The sequence below is a fragment of the Salvia miltiorrhiza genome, chromosome 5 (assembly GCF_028751815.1).
Source record: "Salvia miltiorrhiza cultivar Shanhuang (shh) chromosome 5, IMPLAD_Smil_shh, whole genome shotgun sequence".
Lineage (NCBI taxonomy): Eukaryota > Viridiplantae > Streptophyta > Magnoliopsida > Lamiales > Lamiaceae > Salvia > Salvia miltiorrhiza.
This window is the reverse complement of record NC_080391.1, coordinates 55,504,619-55,519,970: the sequence shown is the minus strand read 5'-3', so window position 1 is coordinate 55,519,970 and position 15,352 is coordinate 55,504,619. Positions and strand designations below refer to the sequence as shown.

Sequence of the window (15,352 nt, the reverse complement as noted above, 5' to 3'; positions counted from 1 at the left end):
CGGGACAAAAAAAAAAAGCCTAAATTTGTACCATATATTATATACAACTCAAATTAACTATGCTCACAGCATATTGACAAAAGGGTAAATTAAATTTTTGGAAGAGAAAGAAAATAACACTGAATTGTAGCATATATAAGTAATTAATAAATTTGATAGATGCAACAATGATTGTCGCTTTCAACTTTCTGTTGTTGGGTAAACATGCATAGTGTGTACGTGATTGCTTCCAGAGATTATGAATATGTTTGTAGAAACATTTCAATGATTAATTGATTTGAAAAATAATGCGCCATATATCATCAACTGTTATTATGAGTTTTTGAGCAAATTAAGTAACGCATAGCTTTCATTTTGATCCACATCTTCAACACACTATATATATAATAATTTTTCAATGGAACCTAATCCTATATATATGGATCTCATTTGAAACCATTTCATATATATGTGATTATAATGAAATTAATTAATTCTTGGGTCCAATGTTTTCTATATATCATGCAGAAAATAATATAGCCTATATATTTAATTAGCAAAAAGATTTTCGACCTAAATATTCTTTAACATGATGGTTGGTCGTGATCAATCCCTTTTAAAAAGATTTATGCTATACCTAAATATTTCATTTCCAATATTTTTCGTAAACATTGTGGATCATGTATCAACTTAATTAATTATTGGCCTAGTTTTTGGTTGCTAACGACAAAATCGGTCCTAATTAAAATCCATTTTCCTACAATTGGGCTCATCAACATTCAACATATTCCAAACCAGAAACATTATCTATTTGGGGTTTAATGCATTGAAAGTACAACCTTCGTAACCAACGACAAAGCCACGTTTTCATGAAAAACTAGTGCATATATGCCTTTATTTAATTAAATTAAATTACTCCATTATTTTTAATTTTAGTTAGGTACATTTATGTCACAATTTCATAATTTATTTTGTAGATATATTTACTATACGTGCATGATGTCAATATTCAATAGAACAGTTTCTAATATATTTGGTTATAGTGAATTAAATTAATTAAGAAAATTGTATATATAGTTAAGACAGATATTAAAATTACTAATGAAGCATATTAATTTTTTTCATTTTTAAATCGGTTCACTAAACTAACTTGCATTTATAAAAATAATATTCATGTAGTTTCATTTAGTGTTTTTTTTTGGGCCTATAAGGGCATTTTTGCTTATTAACACCATTCATGTTTATAATATTTTAATATTGTGTACTGTAAATGTATACTATTCAATTCACAGCAAAAAAAAAAAAATATAGGTACAATGAAATATACTCATCTTGAGATAAGAAAGATAAATTATGCCAACTACTATATATATAAGTAATGCTAGTATATAAATAATAGGTGGGTGGGGTGGGTCCAGGGGCGGAGCCAGGGGGGGCTAGAGCCCCCCCAAATTTTGAATTTTTTTTTTTTTTAATATGTCTAAAAATGTTGTTATTATTATTATTATATTTGTATTTTAGTAAAAAAAATGTCTAAATGTATTGAATGCCCCCAAAAATTTTTTAGTAAATGTTGAACTATATTATCTATGAAAATGTTGTTATTATTATTATTATTATTATTATTATATTTGTATTTTAGTAAAAAATGTCTAAATGTATTGAATGCCCCCAAAAAATTTTTTAGTAAATGTTTTGAACTATATTATCTATGAAAATGTTGTTATTATTATTATTATTATTATATTTGTATTTTAGTAAAAAATGTCTAAATGTATTGAATGCCCCCAAAAAATTTTTTAGTAAATGTTGAACTATATTATCAATGAAAATGTTGTTATTATTATTATTATTATTATTATTATTATTATTATTATTATTATTATTATTATTATTATTATTATTATTATATTTGTATTTTAGTAAAAAATGTCTAAATGTATTGAATGCCCCCAAAAAATTTTTTAGTAAATGTTTTGAACTATATTATCTATGAAAATGTTGTTGTTATTATTATTATTATTATTATTATTATTATTATTATTATTATTATTATTATTATTATTATTATTATTATTATTATTATTATTATTATTATTATATTTGTATTTTAGTAAAAAATGTCTAAAATGTATTGAATGCCCCAAAAAAAAAATTTAGTAAATGTTTTGAACTATATTATCTATAAAAATGTTGTTATTATTATGATTATATTTGTATTTTAGTAAAAAATGTCTAAAATGTATTGAATGCCCTCAAAAAAAAATCGGGGCCTACCGCCCCCGAACCCCCGTAACAATTCAGCCCCCCCCAAAAAAAATCCTGGCTCCGCCCCTGGGTGGGTCAGGGGTGAATGAGGCTGCATGAAGGGGAGTAGGGAAGATGATTATGGATGGGGAATATGGGGTTTCAATTTATTTTTTATTTTATATATTTATTAAGGGTAAATATGATTTTACATATAATAGATATATGTGTGTGTATATTATTTGTTTTTCTTATTTTAAAATGAGTATTTTTTTAGGATCAACCCGCCAAAAGATTATATAGACTCAGAATTTTGCGCAATAATTTTTTTTTAAGTAAACAATATTACGAAGATTCAACATAAATAAGTTTTTTTTTTTTTATAAACATAAATATGTATTTAAAAAAAATAAAAATTAGGGGAACATAAATATGCAGTATTAACTAGGCCTATATTCTTGTTTAATTGGAAATCACGTGCCTTGTCATGTCATCTAGTGAGTAGTGATGATGTGAATGGCTCACCATCTAACTATTTGCAATTTTAATGTACAAAATTGAATTAATTTTAGTGTACAAAATTGAATTCATATGTTTTTTTACATTTTGTTGCTTCCCAATAACCACAAAATGAATTCATTCCGGCACGTTCAAACGGCGAATGTTTTTATACAAAATTTAAGGTTGTCAGTCTTATATATCGTCCCCCTTTTCGTATTATTATTTTTATTTTTGGAAAAGCCTACAATTAATATAAAATATACAGTAAATAGATAATCTTGGACAATATTTATAAGAGTAAAATTTTGGAATAGCCAAAATGGATCATAAAACACAAATTATGGCCACTCATCGAAAAAACATAAAATTTGGCCATTTTTATAGCTTTGGGACGTTTTTGCCCTTAATTGGGCGGACTGGGTAGGGTCAGGAGCGCGGGTCGCGTGCCGGGTAGGATTAGGCACGCGGGTCGGGTTAGGCACTTATGGCACTATTAGTGCCATAAGTGCCAACGAATTTTTTTTTTACTCCCCCTGCCCTGTCTACCCCCCAGACCCCCGACCCCACCCACCCCCAAGCCAAAAACAAAAAAAATATTTACTCCCCCTAGATAAAAATAAATCAAATTTTACTTTTGTTATTTTATTTTATGGCACTAATAGTGCCATAAGTGCCAACGAAAATTCAAAATAAAATAAAGTAAAATGGTCTTTTTAGCACTTATGGCACTATTAGTATTAGTGCCATAAGTGCCAAACATGCAGAACAAATATAGAAACAACAGCATCATCTAAACCCTAAATGGAACATTTAAACCCTAAATGAAATATCTAAACCCTAGGGGAAGTGTTTAAAAAGTTCCTTTTGGCTTGGGGGTGGGTGGGGTCGGGGGTCTGGGGGGTAGACAGGGCAGGGGGAGTAAAAAAAAAATTTCGTTGGCACTTATGACACTAATAGTGCCATAAGTGTCTAACCCGACCCGCGTGCCTGATCTTACCCGGCACGCAACTCGCGCTCCTGACCCTACCCAGTCCGCCCAATTAGGGGTATATTAGGCATATTGCCTAATTAATGGCCATAATTTGTGTTTTTTCAATTAGTGGCCAAATATTGTGTTTGCATGTTCAATGTGGTCATTTGACACCATTGTTTCATATTTATAAACTATGTCTAATTATATATTAAATTTGGATAAGCCATTCTTCATTCTTCCACTATTGACCTGCATGTATAGAAATTTCTCAAATCGGCAATAATATATCCAATTAAATCAAATCCGAGATTACGATTAATTTATTCATTTAAACGAAATTATTTGAAGAATTTATTCCCAATCAAGAAAATTAAGCCAAGGCCACCTAATAATGTTTGAAATTTGTGTTTCCGGGCGTCACATTTTTCGAGATAGATGTCTAATTATGCACAGTAATGGTAAAATTTTATATGTGTAATTACCACTATATATAATACCGACATATTACATGCAATTTTATATAAATTGACTACCTAGTTTCGTGTCCTCTATTTCATTTTTGGACTCCTGCTACTAATTTTTGCTAGTTTTTAATTATTTTCTTTCTTCAATTTCAATCTCTCTAGTTTTTGTTTTGTTTTATATTATTATCTACGATTCACTAATTAAATTAGAGTTTATAGTTATTTTTTACATTTTAATTAATATATGATTATTTGGATTGATTAATCAATAATTGTAAAGGATTAATTACATATATATTACTGCATTTTTACCAAATATTAATTTTACATACAAATTTTAAAATGCAGTGTGATAATGACTGATCTTTTGATTTGATATAATTTTGCTACCAATCGAAATTCCGGCTAAATTTACTGCTTACATGGTTAATTAGTTGAATAATTGGCGCGACATAATCGACGAGGAATAAAACGACTTATATAATGACACATCGCAACCACACTATTCAAAAGCATGCGAAATCAGATTATCCGTCTAGCCATGTCAACAATAATTTTGGTTGGAATCTAATTAATAGTAACATCAAATTAAAGCAATAATTCAATAGTTACTACTACATTTTCAAATTTGTATGTTAAATCATAATCTAATGAAAGTTTAATAATTTATAAAAAATTAACTCTATTTATATTATTTAATTTTTAAGTTGTACTCCCTCCATCCCACTCTAATAGTCTTATTTTTTTTTCGGGACGTCCCACTCCAATAGTCTCATTTCTATTTTTGGTAATGATTTTACACTACAAACAATGTGGGCCCATACACATGTACTCACTTTTATACTAAAAAAAGTAAGTTTCTTAATTTCCGTGCTCAAATGAAATGAGACTATTGGTCCGGGACGGAGGGAGTAATTTTTAGTAGTGTAAATTAATTAGAATTCGTTATATACTATAGTAAATTTTGTGTTCATAATTAATTTTATTAAAATAGTGAATGTAATGAGACATAAAATTGTGAAACAAATGGATCCGAGAATTGCACACGGTACGAAAAGATAATATAATCTCGAATAATTTCAACGTCATCTCTAAAACAAAAATTGGCCGACACTTATGAGAACTATATTTCAAAATAAATGGCTCCACAAAATTAAGAATGATTAAATATTGATGGTGACAAAGCGTTAATCATTAATCGGATATGTCCACCGACGTACAATGACACATCATCAATTTTATTGGTTAGTTCAATTATGAAAACAAATATCGTTAAAATTAAATATAACGATTATGGGGTAATTTTCTCAAATGAAAGTGATGATCATTTTCGACTTCATCATCAACGTACAAGGACAAGCATCGATTCCTTGTCAGAAGAGGAAAATAAAAGCCCTAAAAAAAGGAAAATAAAAACAAAAGATTTATGAATGGCAAGAAAAAATAGCTTAAATTTATCGAATAAGTTAGTGATTATTTGTGACTCGATTAATAAAAGGTACTCCCTCCGTCCCACTCCAATAGTTCCATTTTTCTTTTCGGAACGTTCCACTCCAATAGTCTAATTTCTATTTTTGGTAATGATTTTACACTACAAACAATATGATTTCACACACATTTACTTACTTTTACACTCAAAAAGCAAGTTTCTTAATCTCCGTGCCCAAAATGAAAATGAGACTATTGGATCGGGATGGAGGGAGTAATATTTTGCAGAAACACAAAACGGAACATGATTACGATCATTATTTTAATGATTCTTAATTTCATTTCCTTTGACTAGCTATATGTATTTATATAGGTACACTGAAAAGATTGAATAAAACAAAAGAATTGGATCAAATGTCAAAAAATAGAAAAAAAAAAGAAGGAACAAAATGCTAAAAGTAAATTGAATTAAAAAAATGCAAAAAGTAAATTATGAGAAATTACTTACTGCTGTAAAAAATGAAGAAAATGCAAAAATTGGATAAAATGAATAAAAATAAAATATGTATGTATAGAAATGCAAAAAAAAAAAAAAAATCTCTTTGGTGTTGTACTACTTGGCTTATTTGGAAAATGCGTAATGAGAGTAGATTTGAGAACAAAATATGGGAGAGTGCAAACTTGTTTGGAGAAATCAAAGTTAGAGTGTGGAGTTGGGGTAGAATTTTTGGTTTTGTTAATGATGGAGTTGGGATTCATAGGTGGATGTCGAATGATGAATCACCGATGATTTTGTAATCTTCTTGGTACTACTGGTGCCTTTTCGTTCTATAATATTTACTTTCCTTATCAAAAAAAAGAAATGCAAAAAAAAAATAGTGGATTGGAAGCCAACGGAACATGATTACGACCATATTTTAATGATTCTTAATTTCATTTCCTTTGACTAGCTATATGTATTTATATAGGTACACTGAAAAGATTGAATAAAACAAAAGAATTGGATCAAATGTCAAAAAAAAAAAGGAGGAACAAAATGCTAAAAGTAAATTGAATTAAAAAAATGCAAAAAGTAAATTATGCGAAATTACTTACTGCTGTAAAAAATGAAGAAAATGCAAAAATTGGATAAAATGAAAAAAAAAATAAAATATGTACTAGCTATATGTATTTATATAGGTACACTGAAAAGATTGAATAAAACAAAAGAATTGGATCAAATGTCAAAAAATAGAAAAAAAGAAGGAACAAAATGCTAAAAGTAAATTGAATTAAAAAATGCAAAAAGTAAATTATGAGAAATTACTTACTGCTGTAAAAAATGAAGAAAATGCAAAAATTGGATAAAATATGTATATATAGAAATGCAAAAAAAATGAAGAAAATGCAAAAATTGGATAAAATGAATAAAAATAAAATATGTATATATAGAAATGCAAAAAAAAAATAGTGGATTGGAAGCCAACTCTGGAAACTATCAGAGCCAGGTTTCGATCCTGGGACCTGTGGGTTATGGGCCCACCACGCTTCCGCTGCGCCACTCTGATTTGATGTTAGATAATATTTATATTTATCAACTAATTTAATTCAAGTAGATCTTTGAATAATGAACTGGGCCTCAAATCAACTATTTATTGATCTTCGGCCCACAACAACTGTCAAGTATATTAGAGAAAAAGATATTGAAACACCCCCAAATTATAAGCCTTTTATGAATAATGATCCATTAGTATTTACTAGAAATATACAAAGATAGTGTTATAAATATAATGTTTTCCAAGTGATGAGAGGAATTACAAATTCAAGGGAATGTAAGTTATGTGACTTATGCCGAATAATTGAGCTTTTATTTAACTATATATTTACTATATTTATTAAGGTTTATATATTTACTAAATATGATCTATGAGAAACACAATAAATGAAATTTGCGAAAAGAACTTTACAATAAGTCGCAATTAGAGCAATACAGTTGTTCCATAGTCTCATATGTCAATTTTTGTATGCAAAAGTGAATTTAAGAACTCGCAAACGAGTATTTGAAATAAATACCATTTTTTTGGACTAAAAGACATTAAATTTGCGAAAATAAACAAGATTGAGTAATTAGTAATTACTAGGCTAAAATGATTAAGTTTTTCTTTTTAATTGTTCATTTTTCCATAGAATACCATGATTTATTTCCCTCCTTTTCATAAGAAAGATAATAATGAATCTTGGTAAAGATAGAATCTTCTATCTTTTAGCTTTTTGACATGTTGAATCGATGAGATGTTGATTTATCGAATCAAAGTTTTCATCTATTTAAATGTTTTTTTTGGGCTCTGAAACTCTAGCCGCCTAGGATTTCGGGAGCACAGTTTTCTTTTCTCTTGGAAAAGGTGGATTCCTCTCTTTTGGAAGCGAAAATTTTCTCGTGCGAATTGTCTTCAAAGTGTTAAATAAATTAGAGTCATGGACTCGGAAGAAATCACGATAAATAATAGCGTTACAATTAATTCCATCGTAAAATTTCATCAAATCATATGTTCGACTTATTAACTTTACGGAATACTCAGTGGGCGAAATGATGATTTTTCGAATATGAAATAGACATCAATCCACCATGATCAATACAAATATAAGTGTTGAACACAACAAGTAATCAACTCTCTATGTCCACGATATCGTTTTTATTTTTATTTGCGGACGACACAGATTGATAGTAGTAAGTATTGTTGTAAGTGGAGTTTGGATCTCATTATTATTATTATGATAATAGGAGTTTGTGGATTCTACTGTTGTAAATGGAAGTAAAAATAATATTATAAACATACTAAAATGATAAAAATAAAAATAATATTGTGGACGGATGTATAAAATTACATAACTTCAATATAGTTCAATATGTATGTAATTGCTAATAAACAATTAATTGAAAAATGGATTGCGTTGTTGCGAAAACAATCAAACGACCGAAATTCCAATCCCTTCCTTCCAAACATTTAATTTCTTCGCACCCAAACAATCCCTAACGGGAAACCCATCGCTTCTTCACAAAGGCCTCTGAAACTTCCACAAATTAAAAACAAAAAAAAAAAAATCGAAAAGAAAAATAAAATAAGAGAAGAAATTGTATATACTTCTCCTCTCTCATTCAAAATCGAAATCCATTAATGGCGGATTAGCTTAACGTGTAGCTCAAACTTTCTCTGTATTCGCTCTCCGAATCCGAGCGCTTCACCTTATTAACGGAACCAGAAACTGCATAATCTGAGAAGGTGAAATTACTAAAAGTCGATTAATCGGAGCTTGTACGAGCAGATTTCGGATAATCGATTTTCCGATTTCGAGGAAAATTAGGGGGAAAAGATGAGTAGTGGACAGAAGAAGAGGAATTTTCAGATTGAGGCGTTCAAGCACAAAGTAGTGGTGGATCCGAAGTACGCAGAGAAGACTTGGAAGGTTCTAGAGCATGCAATTCATGAGATTTATAATCACAACGCTAGTGGACTGAGCTTCGAGGAGTTATACAGGTTTTGCTCGATTTGTTTCATTTTTTCTGCGAATTCGTTATGTTTTTTTTTACTGAAACGATTTTTGGTTTGGTTTTGCTGCATCTGTTGGTGGTATCAGTAGTTGGATGAGTAACTGGATGTAGAGTTGATTTTGATTTTGGTGCTGCATCTGCTGTGATTTTGGTGATTTTGATTTGAGCTGCAGGATCCGTATATGTGGCTAAATTTAACTCTTATTGAGCGGCTAGTTCTACTGTTTGATTATTTGATTAAACTTGTTCTCTTCGTGTTTAGCGGAAACTGGATAGTAGTTATGCATGATGGAATGAGGTTTTGTTTGAATCTGTATGCATTTCAGTTATAAATCAATGACCAATTTATGTATTATTGAGGTAGAAAGAGTGCTTAACTGAATTGGGGGATTTGTATCTTGATCTTTTGATCATGGACGCCATTGTAGACTGGTAGTTTAGTGTTTTCAGGCAGGATTTTGGAATTTTTTTTTTCTGTCTTGTGGTGATTGAGTTTGTTGCAATATGATGCCTTCAAATGGCCTTAGTTTTAGTCATATAACCTTTGCAGTTCCTCTGTTTTCCTTTTTTGTTATTGAAACAATTGGAATCGAAGAGAAGTATTTTATGCTTAACTGTGTTGTAAATGTATTGAGTCATGCCTTATGTGATTTAGTGCAAGGACTATGGATTTTATTGTCTTGAGTGGCTGTAAGACTCTGGCAAGTAGCGATGTGAAGGAGCCAGTGAGCATAAGTTGCTTAATACGACGTTATTAGAGTTGTAGAATGGAGAATATGCAATTTTTAGTTTCTGCTTCTCTATAGCTTGTAATGGTCAATTAGCATAGTGTTTATTTGAGATGAATGTTATCCTTGTTTTGTCCCATTGCTTCCGTTGTTTGTTATGTTTAAGTTGGTCCATGGGATTGTGGATATATGTTTCGATCTCTCTTTTAGCTATGAAAGATGTGGTTTCTGATTTGGAGGTTTGTTGTGGATCCAGAAATGCTTACAATATGGTACTACATAAATATGGGGAGAAGCTTTATTCAGGACTTGTGTCAACAATGACATTCCATCTTCAGACAATGTCCAAAAGTATAGAGGCTGCCCATGGTGGTTCGTTCCTTGAGGAGCTTAACAGTAAATGGAGTGATCACAATAAAGCTTTGCAAATGATTCGCGACATATTGATGTACATGGACAGAACTTTCATACCGAGCACACACAAAACTCCTGTTCATGAGCTCGGGCTAAATCTTTGGAGGGACAATGTAGTCCACTCGGACAAGATCCAGACTAGGTTGCTGAATACGCTTCTTGAACTGATACTTAGGGAGCGTACCGGTGAAGTTATCAACAGAGGGCTGATGAGAAACATAATCAAAATGCTGATGGATTTGGGACCATCAGTCTACCAAGAAGATTTTGAGAAACCGTTTCTTGATGTTTCTGCTGATTTCTACAGAGCAGAATCTCAGGAGTTTATAGAGTGCAGTGATTGTGGGGACTATTTGAAGAAAGCTGAACGGCGTTTAAATGAAGAAATTGAGAGGGTATCTCATTACTTGGATGTGAAAAGTGAAGCAAAGATAACCAATGTTGTGGAGAAAGAGATGATAGCCAACCACATGCTCGGACTAGTTCACATGGAGAATTCAGGCTTGGTAAAGATGCTTCTTGATGATCAGTTTGAGGATTTGGGAAGGATGTACAACTTATTCCGCCGGGTTCCTAATGGGCTCTCAACGATTAGGGATGTAATGACATCCCACATCAGAGATACTGGCAAACAGCTTGTCACGGATCCTGAGAAATCAAAGAATCCAGTGGAGTTCGTGGAGTGCCTGCTCGAGAAGAGGGATAAGTATGATAAGATCATAAGCTTGGCGTTTGGCAATGACAAAACCTTCCAGAATGCTTTGAATTCTTCTTTCGAACATTTTATCAATCTGAATCCTCGTTCTCCAGAGTATATATCATTGTTTGTGGACGATAAACTGCGGAAAGGTCTGAAGGGAGTGAAAGAAGAGGATATAGAGCTCATTCTAGATAAGGTGATGATGCTGTTCCGTTACCTCCAGGAGAAAGATGTCTTTGAGAAATACTATAAGCAGCATTTGGCAAAGAGACTGTTGTCGGGTAAAACCATATCTGATGATGCCGAGAGAAGTCTCATTGTTAAACTCAAGACTGAATGTGGATATCAGTTCACTTCAAAATTAGAAGGCATGTTCACAGACATGAAGACCTCTCAGGACACGATGCAAGGGTTTTACACAGCCTACGGTGCTGAGTTGGCCAACGGACCTACGTTAGTTGTCCAGGTTTTGACTACCGGATCCTGGCCCACTCAATCTAGTGTCACCTGCAACTTGCCATCCGAAATGTTGGCTCTCTGTGAGAAGTTCCGTTCGTACTACCTTGGGACCCACACTGGTCGGAGATTGTCGTGGCAAACGAATATGGGCACGGCTGACCTCAGAGCTACCTTTGGGAATGGACAGAAGTATGAGCTGAATGTTTCTACTTATCAGATGTGTGTCTTGATGCTGTTCAACGGTGCCGATTCTCTCAACTACAGGGAGATTGAGCAGGCCACTGAGATCCCATCTTCTGATCTCAAGAGGTGTCTGCAGTCGTTAGCTTGTGTGAAAGGGAAAAACGTGCTGCGCAAAGAGCCCATGAGCAAGGACATCGGGGAAGATGACGGGTTCTCTGTCAACGACAAGTTCACCAGCAAGCTTCGCAAGGTGAAGATCGGGACTGTCGTTGCACAGAAGGAATCCGAGCCTGAAAAGCAAGAGACGCGACAGAGGGTGGAGGAGGACAGGAAGCCACAGATTGAAGCTGCAATAGTCAGAATCATGAAATCGCGGAGGGTGTTGGATCATAACAATATCATCGCAGAGGTCACGAAGCAACTGCAGTCGCGGTTCCTGGCAAACCCCGGGGAGATCAAGAAACGGATCGAGTCCCTCATTGAGCGAGATTTCTTGGAGAGGGACAATGCAGATAGACGATTATACCGATACCTGGCCTGAAGGAAAAAAAAATTAAAAAAAAATCCAGCATCTCTACTTCCATTTTCAGGTTAGCTTTCTGCAGTGGAAATGTAACTTAAATTGACAGCTGATGACATCACTATTTCTGCTGAATGCATTTCTTTTGCATAAGTTTTCATGAATTTCTCAAGTGATTTCTGCATTTTATTTGAATAGGATGTGCAATATACATATAAGTTACAAAACTTGGTTCTTGCTATGGATCAAATTCTGCACTATATCTTCTCCTCTCTTGACCAATGTTTCACAAGTTCAAAATGAAAAAAAAGCACGGAAACGAGCTGAGTCGTTGCCCAGATTAGGACAACGACACTCTCGTTTCCCTGCAAAGCTTGCACAGTGTGATTTTAGGGCTCTGATTGAAGTATGCGACTTTCTATATCTGAGAAGCTTCTCACATCCTTTCCCCATAACCTGCATATCCATGTAAGAAAGTGTGTTTACAAGTAGAAATACATAGGAAGTTAGAATGCTACTCCAATAAATTAGTGATCAGTTGAGGTTTGTAAAAAGACTAAAAAACCCACCAGCAGTCGATTCCGACAGCGTTAGCCCCTGCTTTGTCGGCCGTTGCATCGTCTCCGACATGAACTGCTTTGCTCGTCTCTACGCAGATTTGATCTACACTATTGCCAATTTTGTAAAAAAAATAGTAGTAATATCATCAATAACATCTCTTGGCAGTATTTGAGATCCCTACCTAAAGCAGCTCTAAATATTCTCTCATCCGGTTTTTCGTATCCGACCTCGGACGATATGATGACAGCGTCGAACCTAGAACACCAAGAACCAGGAAATGATGAGAGGAAGCTCAAATTAGGGCATGATCATATAGAGGAGATAAACCTTATGGCACTCACAGATGTAACACATTGAGGTCCTCGAGCAGCTTCCTCAGGCGAGAGTCGAAGTTGGAGACGACGGCTAGTTTAACTGCACTATCATTCGTTCAGTCGAGATGTAAACACGACCCGTTTATACAGAAAGTGCTCGTGTAAAGAAAGTAACGAGGACCTCCGGAGTCTTTCAGGGACAGCATAGCTTCGTGGGCTCCTCGAGGAAGATGCCATGCCTCACCATTGGCGTAGTACTGATGAAGATCATGAGATCATATGAGTTGATAATACAACCTAGTTACTCATAGAAAACACTATAACAAATAGGTTTATTTTAGATGCGTCAATGTTACAACACCCTAAGTAGAATTCATACTCAAAAGCCAGACTATCACGGAGGGGGTGCCTAAGGTGTTATAAACTACATCAATCGGCCCATACTTAATCGATGTGAGACGGATCATGACACTCAAACCCAAGAAACTAACCTCGTACACTTCTTCAAAGTAGTCTACGTTGTCGCAGCCGGTGGCTTCAGACACGACGTGTCTCCAAAATGGCTTGCCGTCGCCCTGCCCAAAACACATAACCGGAGCCCGATTAGGCGAAGGAACGCGCCACAGCCTTCGCGTTCGTTTCTTGATGTAGCACTCTTCTTTTCAAGGATGCCAATATACACACATCAAAACTACCCATATGCATATTCCTAATGCTTAAGAAAACGAATACTTTCACTGCTTCGTTCTTTAAAATCAACAGCAATCACACACATTAAACTAGGGTTAATTACATATAAATATAGGAACTCTATCCAAATTTTAGTTTTTAACTTGGAGCTATTTTTTGGAATTTGGCATGTGTCCAAAAATTCGTTAGCTAATAACTTGATCGTCTGAAGTCCGATGAGCAATTCGAAAGCACCATTGGAAACCTCTTGATGATAGCTCTCTAAAGATACTCATATTATTGAGTTTTGGTTACCGAATGTAGTCGGAAAAAAGAAAAAAATACATAGTTTCATGACATCAATTTTCATGCCATTTTGCCACTATCAGTGACCAAAATCCAACAATATGAATATCACTAGAGAATTATTATCAGGAGATTTCCAACGGTACATTCGAATTACCCATCAAACTCTAGATAATCAAATTATTGATCAACGAACTTTTGAACTCATGTTAAATTCCAAATTTTTTAAAACTTATGTACTTTTTGACCCGAAAAAATAGATAACGTTAAAAACCAAAATTTGACTATAGTTCGTGTATTTATACGCAATTAACCCTCAATCACTGATTCCTATCAACACACACATTAAAAACTACCCATATGCATATTGCTATCAACAAATAGAATCAGCAATCAAGAATGGCACATCAAAACTAGCAATGGCGCAAACCTGGTATCGAAGTTTATGATGCCATGGTGCAGAGAAAGCCCTCTTAAAACCTTGCTTTATATCAGCTGCAGTTGACTGCACACCTGCAAAAACTCACCACCAAAAAAGAAAAAAAAAACCCTTTTCACAATACACCAATTTTATGATCCAAGATTTCATCTTGATCCGCCAAAACAAGCGAGGAATTGGAGAAAATCAAAAGGGCTAATCCCACACCGTATTTCGCGCCGATGGTGAAGTAAATTTCCTCAACCGGCTTCGCCAATTGCAGCAATGTGCCGCCGGCGTCCAGCAACAGCCCGCCATACGCCTTCTCACGCTTTCCGTCGTTGCCTGAAAAAGAGAAGAAGAATTGTGGAAACGGCATCGAAATTAACGCCGTGATGATCGGAGATGAATTCTGACCTCTGTGAATTGTGGGGGCGGAGGAAGTGGAGGAGAATCGGAGGGGAGTGGGTTTTGGGAGCTTGAAACGGGAGGGTTTAACGGCTCTGAAGAGAGTGGCGGCCTCCATTACTGATTCGCGCAGCTGTTTGTTGCAGGTGACGAACACGAGAGCATCAATAAGGGTGTGTTTGGTTGTCTGCTAATTCATAGCATGAATTTATAGCGAATTGTTATAATCTTAATTTTAATTTATTTTTTATGTGTGTCAAATTTTGAGAAATTATTTAATTATAATTATAATAATGTTGAATTTGTGTTAGTAGTGTTTTTTTTTTTTTTTTTATAAAAAAATCAAACTACACAGTATCGGTTGTCACGAAATCAAAGCCTAATGTATTCTACACTGAAGGGCAAGGGAATGTCATTAGTCATCGTTTTAAATATAATTTGATAAAAAATAATAATGTCATAAATTAGCATGATTCTGGCTATAATTGAATAGTTTTTTTCAAAATTTAGGACATAAGAGAAATAAATTAAAGTTGGACTATAAATTGAAA

The 15,352-nt window shown here is 33.6% G+C and overlaps 2 protein-coding genes and 1 non-coding gene across 4 annotated transcripts; 1 reads left to right on the top strand and 2 right to left on the bottom strand.

The window, feature by feature from the left end:
* Positions 1-7,067: 7,067 nt before the first annotated feature.
* TRNAM-CAU (transfer RNA methionine (anticodon CAU)) lies at positions 7,068-7,139 on the bottom strand. Its single transcript has one exon. It is a non-coding gene; the product is annotated as a tRNA-Met (tRNA).
* A 1,338-nt stretch (positions 7,140-8,477) lies between these two features.
* Positions 8,478-12,278, top strand: LOC131025216 (cullin-3A-like). Its single transcript, XM_057954871.1, has 2 exons — positions 8,478-9,107; positions 10,106-12,278. Exons 1-2 carry the CDS (start codon positions 8,944-8,946, stop codon positions 12,144-12,146), a joined length of 2,205 nt encoding a protein of 734 aa, XP_057810854.1. The 5' UTR covers positions 8,478-8,943; the 3' UTR covers positions 12,147-12,278.
* An 11-nt stretch (positions 12,279-12,289) lies between these two features.
* Positions 12,290-14,992, bottom strand: LOC131025217 (uncharacterized). Of its 2 annotated transcripts, none has more exons than XM_057954873.1 (9): positions 14,811-14,992; positions 14,622-14,738; positions 14,406-14,497; positions 13,492-13,575; positions 13,182-13,257; positions 13,028-13,100; positions 12,868-12,941; positions 12,695-12,788; positions 12,290-12,581 (listed from the first exon to the last, which is right to left on the bottom strand). In XM_057954873.1, the coding sequence occupies exons 1-9, from the start codon at positions 14,917-14,919 to the stop codon at positions 12,515-12,517; spliced, it is 786 nt and encodes a 261-aa protein (XP_057810856.1). In that variant the 5' UTR covers positions 14,920-14,992; the 3' UTR covers positions 12,290-12,514. The 2 variants fall into 2 exon arrangements, with proteins under 2 accessions (XP_057810856.1, XP_057810857.1); XM_057954874.1 differs by having other exon boundaries at positions 14,406-14,488; positions 14,811-14,991.
* Between the last annotated feature and the right edge of the window lie 360 nt (positions 14,993-15,352).